The 16,738-nt window shown below is 46.5% G+C and overlaps 1 protein-coding gene across 4 annotated transcripts in view; it reads left to right on the plus strand.

Moving 5' to 3' along the window:
- The window catches only part of LRRK1 (leucine rich repeat kinase 1), a 77,532-nt gene that overhangs the window by 54,068 nt on the left and 6,726 nt on the right, over window positions 1–16,738 (plus strand). For all 4 annotated transcript variants that reach the window (XM_071568611.1, XM_071568610.1, XM_071568614.1 and 1 more), the window contains 11 exons: window positions 82–253; window positions 1,627–1,790; window positions 2,845–2,984; window positions 4,427–4,661; window positions 6,076–6,242; window positions 7,327–7,524; window positions 8,187–8,464; window positions 8,635–8,829; window positions 9,607–9,758; window positions 11,340–11,457; window positions 12,783–12,899. In XM_071568611.1, coding sequence (XP_071424712.1) covers window positions 82–253; window positions 1,627–1,790; window positions 2,845–2,984; window positions 4,427–4,661; window positions 6,076–6,242; window positions 7,327–7,524; window positions 8,187–8,464; window positions 8,635–8,829; window positions 9,607–9,758; window positions 11,340–11,457; window positions 12,783–12,899 — 1,936 coding nt within the window. The remainder of the gene's footprint in view (window positions 1–81; window positions 254–1,626; window positions 1,791–2,844; window positions 2,985–4,426; window positions 4,662–6,075; window positions 6,243–7,326; window positions 7,525–8,186; window positions 8,465–8,634; window positions 8,830–9,606; window positions 9,759–11,339; window positions 11,458–12,782; window positions 12,900–16,738) is intronic.

Consider the following 16,738-nt stretch of genomic DNA (forward strand, 5'->3'; position numbering starts at 1 on the left):
TCGCCTTATTATCCTGTAACAATGTACTCACTGTTCCAAGCTGGAGCTACAGTCTGAGCTGTTGAACTTGATGTGTTTCAGCTACCTCCTCCCTCATCTGCTTCCTACCAAGCCAGCATTAGATATCCATGGGCTTTGCCACCAGACCACAAACACAGTCCAAAGGGTCTTCAAGATGAGTTTTGTCCCTGTTGGCTTTTGGCAAAGATTCATAGCCCGGATGTTAATCAGCCTGGCAGAGATGGACCTCCAGGTAGGTTGCTGTGTCCCTCTGGGAGCAAAGAGAGACAGCTGAAGTTGTTCAGTGGAGGTGGGATGTCTCTTCACATCCAGCTTGCTTCAGTCACAGACTTCAATAGCATTATTTGAGTAAATAAGGAGAGATGAGACTCTGCAATCAAGATCTGATTCTATTTTTACAGTAGGTGTCATTGAGAACAATAAATTGGCACTGGGGAAGAAAGCCTGAGTTCTGCACAGCCTCTTTATGACATGATCCCCTGGAAGGTCTCAGTACCTCCAGCATCTTCCAATTACAAGTAATTGGAGTTCTGCCTGCAGCCCTTGTCCGTGACCATCCCACCAGGCCAGACTGCTCACAATGTTTGCCAGAGGAGATCTGGAATAGCTCCCCCAAAGTCAGCTTTCTGAATCCCTAAGGCTTAAATGGGAGGAAAATTAAAGGACTGTTCCCTTAATGAGGCACCCCTTTAGTGCAAGTGCTATGAATGTCATTATAGTGTTGGAAGGTTCTGAGAGCTGGGTGGATTTTGATGTTGTTGCAGACATATGTTTGCATATCTGAAGCCATAATAAATACCTGCAAAATATTTATGGCCCTGCTCTGGTATCTTCTTACCAGCTCTCCATTAAACTGTGATCTGTCAGTGATGTACAGAACATGGAAAACATGACACCTGCCTTTGGAAGTCCTCTGCGTTCCAGGCTTCTCAAACCATGTAATAACTTTACCTCTTTTAACGGGCTGTCTTGGCAGCCCCTTGCTTACATCCTCCTGGGCACTACATAATCCTGGAGCACCTTTCCTAGGACCTCATCCAGTCCTCAGGAAGGGAATGGAAAGGATCCCAGGCGTCAGACCTGTCTGCAGGCAAATAAATATTGGAGCAGTGAGCACAGCAGAGTTCTGCAGATTAACTTTTGGGGGTTTAAAACAGAAATACATTTTGCTCTAAGTGCTGGTTTGAAGTGTCTTGGAGAAGAGCCATCTTCCTCCCACTGAAACAGGTGGAAAAGTTAACTCTCTACATTGAGGGCAGACTTGATCACTCACTAGAACATTTAGTTCTTTAGGTTTGTAAGAGTTTAGCAAATGCACGATAAATATGACAAATGTCACAGTTGTAGAACTAACTTTGTTCACTGATATGAAAGTGTTCTTTTTTTGAGTGGCATGAAAAATATTTCCATTGCTGCAAAACCAATTTTACCACATGTATTTCCATTCCATTGCAAAATTTTTTATGAGCATAAGTCGCTTTTAATGGAAAAGGTACAATAGCACCTGTGAAAGCCAAAAAAAGAAATCACCTTATTGCTTGATTGAAACACCTTTATGAGATATTTTAGCAATTTAACTGCTTCTTCATTTTCTGTTTGCTTCAGCTTTTTGAAAACAAGAAGAACTCCAAGACAAGAAACAAAAAGGTGACCATCTACAGCTTCACAGGCACCCAAAGGAACCGCTGCAGCACCTTCCGAGTCAAAAGGACTCACACTGTTTACTGGCAGGAAGGTCTGTTCGTTACCTTTGATGGAGGCTATCTTAGGTAATTTGTGTTCCTAATGCAGCATGTGTGACAGGGCACTAATGGAGGGTATGAAACACAGCAGCTGAATGGAGATGAATGAGCCTGACTCATGCCATGTGCTCACTCATCGGGAGAAGAGGAGGCTCTTTAATGGACATAACTCATCTGGTAACAACTGGTGACAAAAATGATCTATAGGTGATTGTTTGGCAGCTCTGAATGTATCAACCTTATCTGTTATTGCAGCCAGCAATTTAAAGAGGCCTGAGAACAGAAAGTGGGATTCAGAGCAGGGCTGTGCCAGCATAAAATCACACATTTTCACATGCAAAGGTTTCCTTACCTCAGTGAGTTTTCCACTAAACCCTGAAACTTCATCACTGTGTGTCAGCAATCCAGGTCAGTGGAGCTGCTTCTGTGCAACAGGGGACTGTGGATGCATTTGCTCTTCCAGTCCCTGGCAGGATAGGGAGGAACCACTGGTGCTGTTGCATGGTTGGAGCTCAGAAGGAAACAGGGACTTTGCTGAGCTTCAAAGCTCAGTAGAGATTTGGACCCAGAGACTGCAAATCACAGACTGGAACCCCAAATTCTGGCCCATGGTAATGGTCATGCCCTCATTTCTTCATATACTTCAGGGACTTACAGTTTCATGGGAATTGTGCAAAAATTTCGTCTATAACCTTTTCCTAACGGTTTTTGGAATTATTATTATTCCACTGGAATTTTATTACTGATTTTAAAACTCCCAACCTTCCAAAATCCCATATGGAGCATTTCTGTCAAAACTCTCCGTCACACTCAGCTCACTTAGGCCAGAGTTTTCTCCAGGTCTGACCTTCTATAGCATTTACTCTTTGTGAGTAACTGGCATTTCTGTTCAAGAATTCTCAAAGTCATTTGCAGGATAGGATGAATTGAAAATCACCCTCAAAAGCTGGATTGCTTTTTCTTTTGATGACTTACAAAGTCTGTGTTTATTATGTAACTCAGGTTTCTTGCCAGAAAGAAAATTTGTTGACAATGATACTTCACAAAAGCTTCACAGGTCTGTCTTTTGTCTTTCTTACAGTGTCGAGTCTTCTGATGTGAACTGGAAAAAGAAAAAAAGTGGTGGAATTAAAATCATTTCCCAGTCAGAAGTGAGAGACTTCTCAGCAATGGCATTCATCACAGACCATGTGAACTCTTTGATAGACCAGTGGTTTCCTGGTAAGAGAATGACTGTGATTTTCTGTGTCTTTTGAACAGAAGGTTCTTCAACAGAGCTCTCCAGGCTCACAGTATTGTATGTTAATTGAAGGCCCCTCAGGCTCTGACAGTCTCAAGCCAATAACATTTGATAAAAACTGATAAACCTGCAGACAGATTGAGGTTTGTTGCCAGCACACTTTGGTCCAGACATTGTTTTTTGAGGCACAGCAGCACAGGTGAGACACTGCAGTTCAAACAGGAGCCTGTAGGAGTTCAAGAGGCTCTCCTAGTGCTTGTGGCAGGGGCAGGATTTGGCCCAAACAACTTGGCACTGCCCCTTGAACTCATTTTGGCATCAGCTGGGATCAGAATTTGCCCACCATTTCTAACATCCCTTAAGTTATAAAACTGTGAGAGGCAAGAGGGAATGTGGTACCAAGGAGTTGGTGCCAGGGGAACTTCCTTGACTCCGGCAGCTGTTTTTCCTGTGCTCAGCACAGATCCTGCTGTTACCCAGCAGGCTGTTTGCAACCCCAACACACTTCATTTAAAACCAAAACAAAATCTGAAATGTTCTTTGTCATCCCACACTGGTCTAGAAAACAGTGCCAAAGTCTCTTAATTGGAGGCTCTCTGGAGGAAACAGTGGTGCACTCTCACATATTCATGTTCTACATGTTTTGAAGATAAAAGAACATTTTATTTGCCTTTGGATTAAAATAATGCTAACGTTAATCACTGAAGCTTGAGAACAGTCATGACTTCAAAGGCTACGGCCTGTGTTCACCCTGACTAATTGTGGGCATTTAACGAGAGCCTGTCACCACAAAATCCCTCTGTAGTTACAGGAGAGGTGTGAACCTCCCAGAGGCTTAGTCTTGGTAGAATCCAGATTTTCCCTGGGGGGGGCTGAAAACTTTGCCCATGGGTGAGGCCACAGAACTGTGTGCCCAGCCTGGGCGAGCAGGTGAACGTTTACCCTGAACCTGCAGGTGCAGTGCTCAGCCTGAGATGAACGTTCTGTGCCTCCCAGGCTGCTCCCATTCCCACTGCCCTTCCCATTCCCATGCCTGCTCTCCACCTGAAGCCATCTGGCAATTTGCAGTCTGGGAAGGCAGAGACACCCAGCAAGCAGGAGGAGCTCTCCAGTGCTTTATTCATGTACTTCTCATTTTTGCTGGTCCTGAATATTTTGTCCTCTCAAGCCTGCACATCACCTGTGAGCAAAGCAGGGGACATGTTGGGTGACATCCACAGTCCTGTCTGCCCAGTGCTGTCCCTGCTGTCTGCACACTTTGCAGAAGGCTGGTTGGTATTCCAGTCACTTCACTGCTGCTCTCATGAGGATTTTCAGCAGTGGCTCCAGGCAGAGCTGCGGCCATTCAGGTGCACTCGGAGCTGTTGTCCCTTCTCAGTGTGGGTGAATGATGCTGTTCTCTGTTTCCCTGCTTGCTTTGCAGCACTCACAGCCATGGAGAGCGATGGCACTTTGCTGATGGAGCAGTACGTGCCCTGCCACATCTGTGCAGCTGCCAGGGCGGAGGAGAACGAGGAGAACGCGCAGTACTTCAACATGGAGGACTGTGTCCTGACTGCCATTGAACTGGACTACATCACATGTCCCAACCACCCCGACATCCCCGTCTCCCTCCAAGAACTGGTCCCAGAGCTTTTCATGACCGATTTTCCTGCCAGGTAATGTTAATTGAGGGCCTTTGATTAAGTTTCAGTGTATCGACGTCGTTCTGTTGGACTCTTTTCCTAAGTTGTCTCTGCTAGAGGAACATACTGACCACGAGACACAAACCCATCTGCTCTCAATCCCTTCTCTGGCAATTCATCCCAAACTGCACTCCTGGTGTTCAGTGCACTTGCCTAGACAATAGCTGTGTGCTGACCGAGTCATCACATCAGGGGTCCTTTGAGATCACTGTGGAGCAATGTGAAAGTCCCTTTCTAAAGCCACAGCTGTCCTGCATTGCCCAGTACTCTGACCAGAGCTTTTTGTAGTTGGAGTCTTTTTGGGATCCCACAAAGGAGATTTTTAATGTGGCAAAACCAAAAGGAAGTGCTGCTTCATCGCAAGATTGGCCTTGACATTGCCTGAATTTTTTAAGAGCCTGTAGGTGAGTGAGTTTATAGACACCACAAGAGAATTCACTCTGAGTCGAGGCTCCTGCTTGGCTGAGCACTGCTGGATGTGCTGGATGTGTGGCAGTCCTGAACAGCTGAAACAGCTCTTCCCTACCCAGAGCAGCACTGCCAAAACTTTAGTCTGCTTAACTGCATTCCCAGATGGGTTCAGTCTTATACCCCTTATTACTTAGTGTGTAGGACAAGAGACCTGACAGCAGGCAGGACAGGAGACCAGTGTCCTTTTTGGTTCACACTCTCTCAGACGTCTCTGTGCCCAATGCAGAACCTCCAGACCAAACTGTCCATTTGGCTGTTCTCAGAGCTTTCTGTGCTCCCCCTGGCCCCTGTTACTTTTTTGGGGTCATTTTTCTGGGCAGACACCCCATCAGCTGGTTGGGACAGCCCTCCTCACACTGCTATCTCCTACAGATTTATTTGACGGGTGCGAGGCGAGTGGAGATGTTTGAAGTGTGAACAGCTGTAAAAGTAGTCTCTGGAAGAGTGGGGAAATGATGAATTACAGCCTGAGAACACTAAGCTGATTTGATTAATCAGGTTTCAGAGTGAGGGGCTGTTCATAAACATCCTGTCCTGCCTCAGTGGAGAGAAGAGGAACAGGAGGTAAATGAAGCAAAAAAAATTGTTAATACAGATAAATGGTACAAGTGTCAGTACTTGTGTCATCTACTTGGAAAAGAAGCTTATGTGCTTTCCAGATCTGTTTGATTCTTGTGGGATAAATTAGTAATAAGCCTTTTTTGCTTATTTGTCCAAGTTACTTTTTTATGTGAGAAATCTGTTGTTCAACACGAGTCAGCTCAGAGTACACTGGGATGACCAAGGTGATCCAGTCCCCTTGGGAGATAAGACAAGAACCTATCAGGCATTTGTGAAAATGGAAATCACATTAAAGACATGAATTTACAATGTCTTTGAAACTTTTAATTAAAAAGCCCCAATTTCTCCTTGGCAGACTGTTCCTGGAAAATAGCAAACTGGAATGCAGTGAAAACGAAAACAACGTTCTTGGCCAGGGTGGAAGTGGCACTGTTATATATCGGGCACGATACCAAGGAAAACCAGTGGCTGTGAAGAGATTTCAGATTAAAAAATGCAAGGGTTCCCCCACTTCAGCTGCAGGTACAGTGCATGGAATCAGTGTCGGGAATCAGCTCCTGCAATCCATGATCCCAAGCTAAGACCAAAGAGCAGCCTTTGCTCTCCAAAGTGCTGGCAGCACCTGCTTAAGTACAGCTTTGAAATAAATAGTAAAACTGATGTGTTTCAATGAAGGAGGAGGAGGATGCATCTTAGAGTTCTTTATGAACACTTGTGGCCTTGAAGGTCACTGGCCCTGCAAGGAAACTTCTCTCCTGCAGAGCAGTGGGTGGATTCATGGGTTGTCAAAGCTGAGCCCTGGATTGGGATGGGAGGTAAGATTTCATCTCCTGTTCTCAACCTGTCTGACAATGAGAAGTGTGGATTTGCAGGGATTTGCACAAAGGACTTGTGGGGCCCCACCTCTGAATTAGTCTTTTACCCCATCTGGGCCAGCAGCTGCAGAAATCAAACTGGGAATCCTTCTGAGCCTGCCATCTCCCCCAGGCAGGGATGGGCTCTCATAGCGAGTCCAGGTTTCCAGCAGAGCCTCAGTCCATGGACAGAGGAAAGGGGAAAGGGCCTCAGATTGCTCATGTTGGTCAGGGGAGAATGCAGTGAACCTCTGAGCTGTGGAGGAGGCCAACTGCTGTCCCAGTGACAAATCACCTTTGGGAAGACCTGCCCTGCCTGAGCAGCTTGTGGTGTCCCACAGCAGAAGGACCATTACTGTGATGGGTCTCTCTTCTGGCAGGCAAAGCAGGAAAGGGTGGGCCCTTCCAGCAAAGGGTCTCAGTGTGACACCCACAGAGTCCCTGCTTGGAGAAGCACAGCATGAGTTTTCCAAAGTCATCTAGGTTATGTATGAGAACAGTGTGTGCCAGAAACACCTGAACCTGCTGTTAAAGGTCCAAGGGAGCTCTTGCTTCCCAAGGCACCATATTTATCCTGCTTATACCCAGTGTCTGTTAGTGCCTCATGCATCCACATAAGGACTCAACTAACAGCCTTGCCGTTGGTATAATCCCACCAGCTGCCTTCCTCCTGCAGTCCTTGGGCCCCTTCAAAGAGTTTGTGACTTGCTCTGTGATCTGGGCAGTGAGAAGGGGTGGTTGTGTCTTGCCAGATACCATGCTGAAACACCTGAGAGCCATGGATGCCATGAAGAACTTCTCGGAGTTCCGGCAGGAGGCCAGCATGCTGCACTCCCTGCAGCACCCCTGCATCGTGTCCCTCATCGGCATCAGCATCCACCCGCTGTGCTTCGCCCTCGAGCTGGCCCCGCTGGGCAGCCTCACCACCGTGCTCTCTGAAAACTCCAAAGGTAAAACCAAGGTCTGCCCCTGAGAGAGATCACTCTCCCAGTGACAAACGGTCATCAGTGTTTAAATACTGCTTGATTTACTGGAGGGGATTTTTTTCCAGGCTAGGGGAAGTGGGAGGGATGGAATTGTTCTTAAACTGTGCTTTTGGGAACCTAGTGAAAAATTGATGCTCAGGATTTTCAAAACTGGTTTGGAGACCTGGGTTTTCAATTTCTCTGCAAATTAAAATGAAGTGCTTCTCACTTCAGTGCTGCATGGATGGTGCTGTGTTCCTGCCCCTGCAGATGGGTGTCTGGCACTCTAAATTATCTCATAAGTATCTTTATTTCTGTCGCTGTCAAATGAACGACACTAATTCCAAGATAAGTTGAGGCCACCTGACCCTCTTGGCACCTTGGCTTTGTGTCAACTTTCAGTCAAACACTAATTTTCACCAGAAGATTTAGGACTCTGGAAGTGAAAGGGTTTAAAACAAAGAATCTAATAGGACTGTCAGACACATATAGTAACACAAACAGTGTCATTTTAAGTGGTGGCATTGAGTGATGTTTTAAAAGGTTGTCAGTTACAGCTCTAGAGTTAAAAAGAGTAAGAGAAAGGGGAGAAAAAAGGCAGTAATGGCAATTACAAGAGCTGAAGACGGGCTGTTCCTTTGTGCCAGGGTCTGCCTTTGTGCCGCTGGGGCACATGCTGACACACAAAATAGCGTACCAGATCGTCACAGGCCTGGCCTACCTGCACAAGAAGAACATCATCTTCTGCGACCTCAAGTCGGACAACATTCTGGTGTGGTCCCTGGACGTCAAGGAGCACATCAACATCAAGCTCTCCGACTATGGCATCTCACGGCAGTCGTTCCACGAGGGCGCGCTGGGCGTGGAGGGCACGCCAGGGTACCAGGCCCCCGAGATCAGACCTCGCATCGTCTACGATGAGAAGGTGACTGGGGTACTCCTGGGGCAACCCTCCATGGCAGTGGGCGGTGTCCTACCTGGGGCTGCATTCCCTTATCCACGAGGGTGGGCAGTGCTGGCCGTGGCCTTCCTCACTCTCCTCTCCACCCACCAAGGGAGCCATGCCCTGATGTTTCTCCCTGGTTCTGGCTCCAGGTTGATATGTTCTCCTATGGGATGGTGCTGTACGAGCTGCTGTCTGGCCAGCGCCCTGTGCTGGGGCACCACCAGCTCCAGATTGCAAAGAAACTTTCCAAAGGGATCCGTCCGGTTCTTGGGCAGCCAGAGGAGGTGCAGCTCTATAGGATGCAGGCCCTCATGATGGAGTGTTGGGACACAAAGCCAGAAAAGGTACAAGCCAACCCTCCTGCCTCATGTTTTCTGATCAGGCTGCCCTCTGCAAGCAGCGGAGATGAGCTTGTTCTTGGTACAGCAGAACACCTCAATTGCCTGTTTGCCCCTCCTGCTGATTTGGCCCAGAACTTCTGTTGACTGAAATGAGAGTTTTATGAATGAAATGATGACAGATCTGTGGCCTTAGACTTGTGTGGTGACTCGAAGGTCCCCTGATGTCAATGGCAGTTAAGCTGTTGATTTCACAGGCAAGACGTGACCCATAATTTCTAGAAACAGCTCCAGTGTCGTGCTGTGAGTGTAACTACAAAGACTTCAAAAACCCTGAGGTTATAAAAGGAGGTATGAGGAAGAAAAAGTTTAAAGTAAGAGAAAAGGATTATGCTGCATTGCATTTTTCATTAATTACAGCTTGGTGTTTCAGAGCTGCTGTCCTTCTGACAGAGGTGAGCACGTTTCTCAAAGCAGCTCCACCCTGTCATGACAGCTTCCAAAATTCATGAACCTAAGAAATTAATCAGTAAAATGTGTAAGAGAGTGATAGACCAAGGTTTAATAAATAATCAAAGGAGTGTTTGGATTGGAAGGAACCTTAAAGACCATCTGGTTCCAGCCCCTTGCCATAGGCAGGGACATCCAGCCTGCTGTTGTGCCTGGAATTGCCCTGATCCAGGTGCAGGACTTTGCACTTGGCCTTGCTGAAGCTCATGTTTATAATGGTTCTTCTATTTCATTTTGTGTGCCAAATGTCTTTCTCTTTTCCTCTCCCCTCAGCGTCCACTGGCCATTTCTGTGGTAGGACAAATGAAAGATCCTACCTTTGCTACATTCATGTACCTGCTGCCCTGTGGGAAGCAGTCCTCCTTCTTCTGCTCCCAAGGACAGGAGTACACTGTGGTCTTCTGGGATGGGAAGGAAAACACCAGGTGGGAGAGCTGATATTGGTAGTTTCTTTTTTTTTCTTTTTCCTTTTTAAGTAAAGCCTTCAGTATCTTCACTTATGCCTCTGGGAGGGAGGTAAAGAAGGTGAAAGTGAGTTTGGGTGAATGCCAAGGGTACGGTGAACACTGTTTTCCCCAACTCTTTTAATTGGGAACAGTGGTTTCTTTATAAAGGATATTTAATGAGCTTAACTCTGCTTCAGTTAATAGGAGGAGAAGATTAGGGCAATGTAATGATTCACACACACAGGATGAAGCATTTGCACATGAGAACAGACGTGTTCTGCCTTTCCTAATGAGGCCATTTAACACTAAACCTTTCCTAATTGAGGCTGCAGTTCCATCTCTCTTCTGCAAAGCAATTAAGCACATGCTTAAATCCTATTGCAATCATCGGGAGTTAACCACATGCCTGGAGCTGTGTGTGCATCCAAGTGTGCACTGCCAGTAAAAAGTATTCCATACTGAAGGCATGTGCTTAAAATGTTATTAAATTGTGACTGAGATGATGGCATTTTGCTCAGCCACATGTGACCCGTGGCTAGTTAGGTTCATTTTTATGGATGCTACTGATTTTTATAGCCCCAGTCTTATTTGGAAACATTCACAAACTGATCTGAATTTTATATTAATGTGTTCATTATCTGAAACCATTAAGCTAATGGGAAAGGTACGTGATTTGCTCATGAACTGTTTGCTTTGCCATTTGTGGTGCCTGGTCAGTCATTCAGTGCAGACAGTGTAACTCTTCCTGCTCAACTGGGGGAACACATGGCACTCACAGATGTATTTTGAATACATGGATGTTGTCCAAATATTCACAGCAATATATCTGAGGGAATCTGCTTCCTGACTGGACAATCCAATTTGGAGACTGCTGAATAGCAAATTACTTATATGTGGCAGATTTCAGGATGTGTAATTGCCTGTGCCACAGTTGGTAAAACATCTGGGGCTCACAGATGTGGTTGTGAATATCTAGTTATTTGTTCAAACACCCAAACCCAATAAACTTCCTCAAGCAAATAAAATCCTTTTAGTTACAAAAAAAAAAGATTAATCATATTTATAAATTCTTTGATCAGGTTACAGATATTTGCTTTTATTGGGAAGGATCATGCTCTTCTGTTTATGTGCTGGATTAATAATGAAGCCAGATAATAGCAAGGCAGTGAACTTGGAGAACGAGCAGATATTCTCTTGAGAACTTAATGGGCAAGATGGGCTGAGACTTCCCAGCTATTAATTACTGCTGTTCAGCTGGAGCTGTTTGTCCCACAGCTGAATTATGGTAACAGACCATGTAGGTTCTCCTAATCCATTTCTGTGCAAAGTCAGAGAGCTGAGTGGAAATCTTCACAGCAGCAACTGCACGTCTGAGGCAGAGCTGTGGCACATCTGTATTTCTTATCCTTCACAAGGACCATTAGGAGGGGTGTAGCTCCTCACAAGATCATCCACATCTGGACAGCTGTGTTAGGCTTGGCCACAACTGCCTTGTACCACCCCTTAGTTGAGTCCAGCCTGAATGTTGGCTACAGAAATTGTTATCTGCTCCTTTTTCAGAAACTACACGGTAGTGAATCTGGAGAAGGGAGTCCTGGAAGTGCAGAGGATGAGCTGCCCAGGAATGAAGCTGTGCTGCCAGCTAAAATTTCAGAATGCCCTCTGGGCAGCCACAGAGGTGAGCATTGCCTGTGCCTCAGTGCCCTCCTTGAGAGGAGCCTCGTTAGGAGAGACACAAACAAAGAAAAAGAGCCTGATAAATTAGTAAAGCCAAGAGTGCAGGAGACAATGGGCATCTCAGATGAGCAGCGTGACTTTGCATCGGCTGTCTCTGGGTTTATTGTTTCTCCCTGTCACGTAGCTGATACCTGGAACCAAACTGTGCCTCCTGGAGCTCAAAGCCATCGTGGGAACCTCGGCTTTCCGAGGGAAAACTCTCCAGTTTGGAGCAATCTGTAGCCAGGGGTTCTTCTGGGAAATGTCCTTATCTGTGAGCCATAAAGGGAAGCAGTGACAGAAGCCATGCATTGAAGGGTGGGGCTCTGAAAGAGGCCTGAGGGGTTTCAGAGTTGGTGGGAAATGGGTACCCAAGTTCTGTGTTCACATTGGAAAATTGCAGCTGAAGAGATAAAGAGTGAGAGGCCAGGGCTGATTTATAGCCCAGAGCTCCCTTCCACCCTTCAAAAAGAGCTGTGTTAAGTGTCAACCAGTTCTGATAAGATCATTTGACACACAACAAAGGAAAAACAGCCAAAAAAATGAAATGTACCTGAAGTTCAGTGTTTCAGAGTGGGAAAAAAAGGACACACCTGCTGAAGAAATAATTTATATTGGTTAATTCACCCCTCTCTGGCATGGATGCTGTAACTGGATGAGAATGGAGATCTTTATTTCCATGTAGGAAAATAAGTTATTTTGACTTTTCCTGTTTATAACATAGAGGTAGATTTCAAATATTTTTTCATAGCAATAAGTGTAGAAAAATTGAAATTAAAAAATCTTAAAGCATTGTATTTCCACCTTTTTGGATCAGAATGGAATGTGTTCTTATTCCTCAAACTGGATACTCCTGGTCAGTCTGTTAGATCTGTGAGGTGTGGAGCAGGTGCAGTTCCACATAAAATGCAATACCAGCTTTCCTTGAATTGACAGATGAATGCAAAATAACATACAACATGCTTCAGTTGTTGTCTGGGATTTTTGCAGTCAGGGTTGTCAGATGCTGCTTTTAGATGTGGTGATAAAACCCCTATCGTGGTGATTTTTAGTGGCTTTTGGATAATGCATATATTGCCCACAGCTCATTCTTGGGAAGGCAGCTCCTGCTTTCTGCCCACAGACAGGGCAAAGACTCTCCAGGGAAAACAGATATCCAGGCTTTGGGTATCAGAAAAGTACAAGAAAAAACTGGTTTTGGAACCAATTAGATCTTGCTCAGGTATCAAAACATGAAAAGGGTGGAAGGTGATGTGCACTTATGGAATTTTCTGTGCTCTTTCACAGGATCAGAAGATTTCTGTGTATGGGTTGCAGGGCATGTGTCCCTTAAAGACTCCACTGAAGGGTTTAGACACTCCTGCTACTGTGAGCTGCTTCCTGGTGATGCCTGTTGTCAAAAAGGTGAGGAACAACCTAAAGGAAAAGGTGCATTGGTAAGACTCAGCCATCAGCTCCTGGGCCAAGCTGCCAGACTTAGCTGGTGTTGAAGGACTTTGCAATGCCCAGGAACATTTTGGCACCATGAGGAGAAGGTTTCCAGGTCTTTGTGTCTCTGCCAGAAGACAGAGGTGTGGGCAAGAACCTGAGTCAGGGGACCAAAGCTGGCACTTTCAAGCCTGCTGGGAAAAGAGTCAAAATAGATCAAATTTCTCTGCAAGGAAATTCTCCAGCTGTGTTTCCACATCACTGGAAGGCAAGGTTTAGGCTGATCAAGCAAAGTAGAGAGGACATGAAACAATAATTAGAATAGAGATTTGTTAAGTGCTAATGCAGGATGTGGGTATAGCCTGCCACTTGTACCTGCTGTTTGCTGGGATGTGTGCACAGTCATCTGTACTATTATGTAGGCTCAGCCACGGCTTCTCTTCTGGTTTTGAATGAGAGAACACTTAGATAATACAGCTGTTTGGGGTAATACTCTTATGTATAATTGCTCTTCTGGGTAATAACACAAGTTCTATGCTATCTCTCTAGTTCTGCCATGGCCAGCATCCAGGTTTTGGCAAGAGAGGTCTGACATGAGTGCCTATTGTGGGCAAGTCTTGGGAGATGTATAAAAACTGTTTTCAAGCTAAATTACCTCCGGTTTGCTTACAGCCACCTCAAGTGAAAACATATAATTATATTCCAACATTACTTGTAGCTGTGTAGCCTCTGCAAATGCCAGCAGACTGGTATGTGTCTGAAAGCTCGACGTGGAGCAGCTCTGGGAGCGACAGCAGGGCTGGTTTATACCACAGGCCTGTCCTCAGCTATTGTCCATTTCTGGCTCGTTTGCTTGGATTCCTGCAGCCCTGCAAACTGGATCCGAGGCAGATGGTTAGTGTAAGGTGTGCTGCTTCACTTCCAAACATGGTGTAAGTAGGGCTAAAGTAGGGCACCGATGTGAGGTTGGCACAGGGGGGAGTTTCTCTGGCCAGGACGCTGCATCTCTCGGCTTTCTTTGGCTCCCGGACCTGCAGCGTTTCCCTGCCGTGGAGTTCCATTTCTGATGTGATGGGCAAATTTCTTTTTCATGCTGCCTGAGGTTTTGTCCAGGACAGTCCAACGAGTCTTTCAGCTTTTCCACTGTCACACAGCTTGCAAAGCCATTCCTCAGGGGTTACGAGTGGCTTTATGTCTCCTGGTTTCTATTTCCAGTTTGTGGCTCGCCTAGAAAATGTCATAAATAATGCCAGGCCCTACAATAGCAATATTGAGTCTAGACACCTCCCTTCCTCCCCCAACCCTACCCAGCCTTCCAGAAATCCACATCCCTTCAACTCACTCCTTCTTAGTTTATTGGACTTACTTTTTCCTCTCTCCTTTCTATGAATGAGTTTGGCAGTGAAATGGCCAGAGCAGCAGCCGTGGGGATGTGCAGACCAGGTTGGCAAGAACTGAACCAGCCACTTCTTCCAAAAAATCCAAGTGGAAAGCTTACACTTGTCACACTCCCTGTATGGCCTGTGAGCTCCATCAGAGTTATCACAGTCAGTGTTGTCCAGGGAAGGAGGGAATTGCATTTCCCTGGGAAGAAAGCCTTTAGCTGGTGAGATGTGAGGTAACTTTTAGTCAGAGAACTGCCGAGGGATGTTGCTGGGAAGGGGAATTCTTTACGACTGCCTTGGGAAGGCTGATCCAAAAGAAATAGTTTCCAAAACTTGGTTTCTCATCCAAAGGAAGCATCATGGAAATTTAAAAGCAACAGAGAGGGGCCCAGAATCTGAAACTCACCCGCCAGGGAAAAGTCTTGTATAATTTAAGCCTTTTGTTGCATGCTTTCTGTCACCAGGATCATTCTTTTTGGTAAACAATACAATTTTCAGTAGATTTCCTTTCAGAAAAACCCAGATAAGCTCACAAACAGGTTGAAAACAGCAAACTAAGATTCTTTCTGACTTGGTTTGCAGCATTCCCACAGAGGGATGAGGAGGGAGAGGGAAACTTGAATGGGTGCAAGGCTCTGGCCTCTTGCAGGAACCTGGAACACATGGAGACAAAAGCTGCATTTAAAGGCTGCAGCCTGCCCTGTGTGCGCTGCCAGCAGTGCCAGACCCCGTGGGGATGGGGCAGGAGGAGGAGCAGGAGGTGACCGTGCCCTGGGGTCCAGGGCTGGACCCTGGTTTTCTCCTGCTCTTGGGGCCATGCCCATGACCCCAAGCCGTGTCCCCAGCCCCAGGACAGGACGTCTGGAGCCAGCTCATCCCTGCACATCCCACCCCGCTCCGGGGCCTTCCTCCTGGCACGGCGGGGGCTGCTGGCAGGGCCAAGCCTTCAAATGCAGTTTTGTTGCTGTGTGTTTTTGTTGGCTCTTTGTGGAGCCCGAATGTTGAAAATGAATTCTGAGAAAGTTACTTAAGGTTTCTGGAGGCTGCAGCCCTGCCTGCCTTTGGTGGCTGGTGGAATACCCTGAGCCAGGAGAGGTTTGCCTCCTTGCCTGGCTGCACTGGCACCAAATACAGTCTGGCAAGTCGGTGGCACCTGAGGCAAGGTGACCTTTGCTGTGGTCTTCTGTGAAATTGGTCACTCCCTTGGCTCAGTCATGTGAGGGATGGCAGGTTGAGGGCATTTCTCAGATATTAGGCTGTTAGAGAGCATCCAAAGGAGGATGATGAAGATGGTGAAGGGCCATGAGGAGCAGCTGAAGGCCCTTGGTGTGTTCAGCTGGAGAGGAAGAGACTGAGGGGAGACCTCACTGCAGTTCCAAGTTCCTCAGGAGGGGCAGGCACTGATCTCTGCTCTGTGGGGACCAGGGACACAACCCAGGGAGTGTCCTGGAGTTGTGTCAGGGCAGTTTTAGGTTGGATGTTAGAAAGAGGTTCTTCCCCCAGAGGGTGGTGGGCACTGAACAGGCTCCCCAGGGCAGTGGGCACAGCACCAAGGCTGACAGAGCTCAAGGAACATTTGGATGATGCTCGCAGAGACAGAGTGTGAATCTTGGGGATGGTCCTGGGCTGGGCTGAGGGTTGGACTCGCTGATCCTTGTGGGTCCCTTCCAACTCAGCATAGTCTGGGATTCTGATTTGAGTTCCTGCGCTGCATTTCTTAATTCTCTGAGACAACAACAGTAGCTGGATAGAAACAGGTTTCAAGAGCCCTCAAAGCCAAGGCAGAGAGTAATAAACATCCCAAAGCAAAATGTGTCTTCCCAATTTGCTTCCATCATTGTGCTATCCCAGACAGGGTAGGGTTTGGCATCGGTGTTACTGGTAACGCTGTGTAGGGGTCACTGACCCAGCCCTGCATGTTTGTGGTGCCAACTGTTCAGTGCCAGAGAAACTTGGCCTGTGGAACCCAAAAGGGAATATGGGTTCTGTCCTGCACTGACTGACACTTATCAAAGAAATCAAAATATTATTATGCTTGGATAATTCAGCATTTTCAAATCAAATGAGATAAAATTATAATCTCTGAAGTGTCATGTTGGGAGCAGTTCAGGATGACATACCCACATTACAGATATTCCTATTTCAATTTAAATTTTCCATTTCTAGTAAGAGATGCCTCTTGTGTGGAGTCCTTTGGACTGAAAAAGTTGGGCCATTTGCACCAGAGAAATGTGGGCTGTTTTGCTTTGTTTTATTCAGTTTTAAATATTTGAACTCCTTTCAAAAGAAAAAGTAACCCCAGACCCAGCTTGTGCAAAGCACCATGCCATGTTCCAACCTATTGATGCAACTCCCTGGCAAAGCCACATCCAGGAGCCTTTGCACCAGATCCACATGGCAGCAGGGACATGGCACCGAGCCCTGCAGGTC

Source organism: Pithys albifrons, chromosome 13 (assembly GCF_047495875.1).
Source record: "Pithys albifrons albifrons isolate INPA30051 chromosome 13, PitAlb_v1, whole genome shotgun sequence".
Classification (NCBI taxonomy): Eukaryota; Metazoa; Chordata; class Aves; order Passeriformes; family Thamnophilidae; genus Pithys; species Pithys albifrons.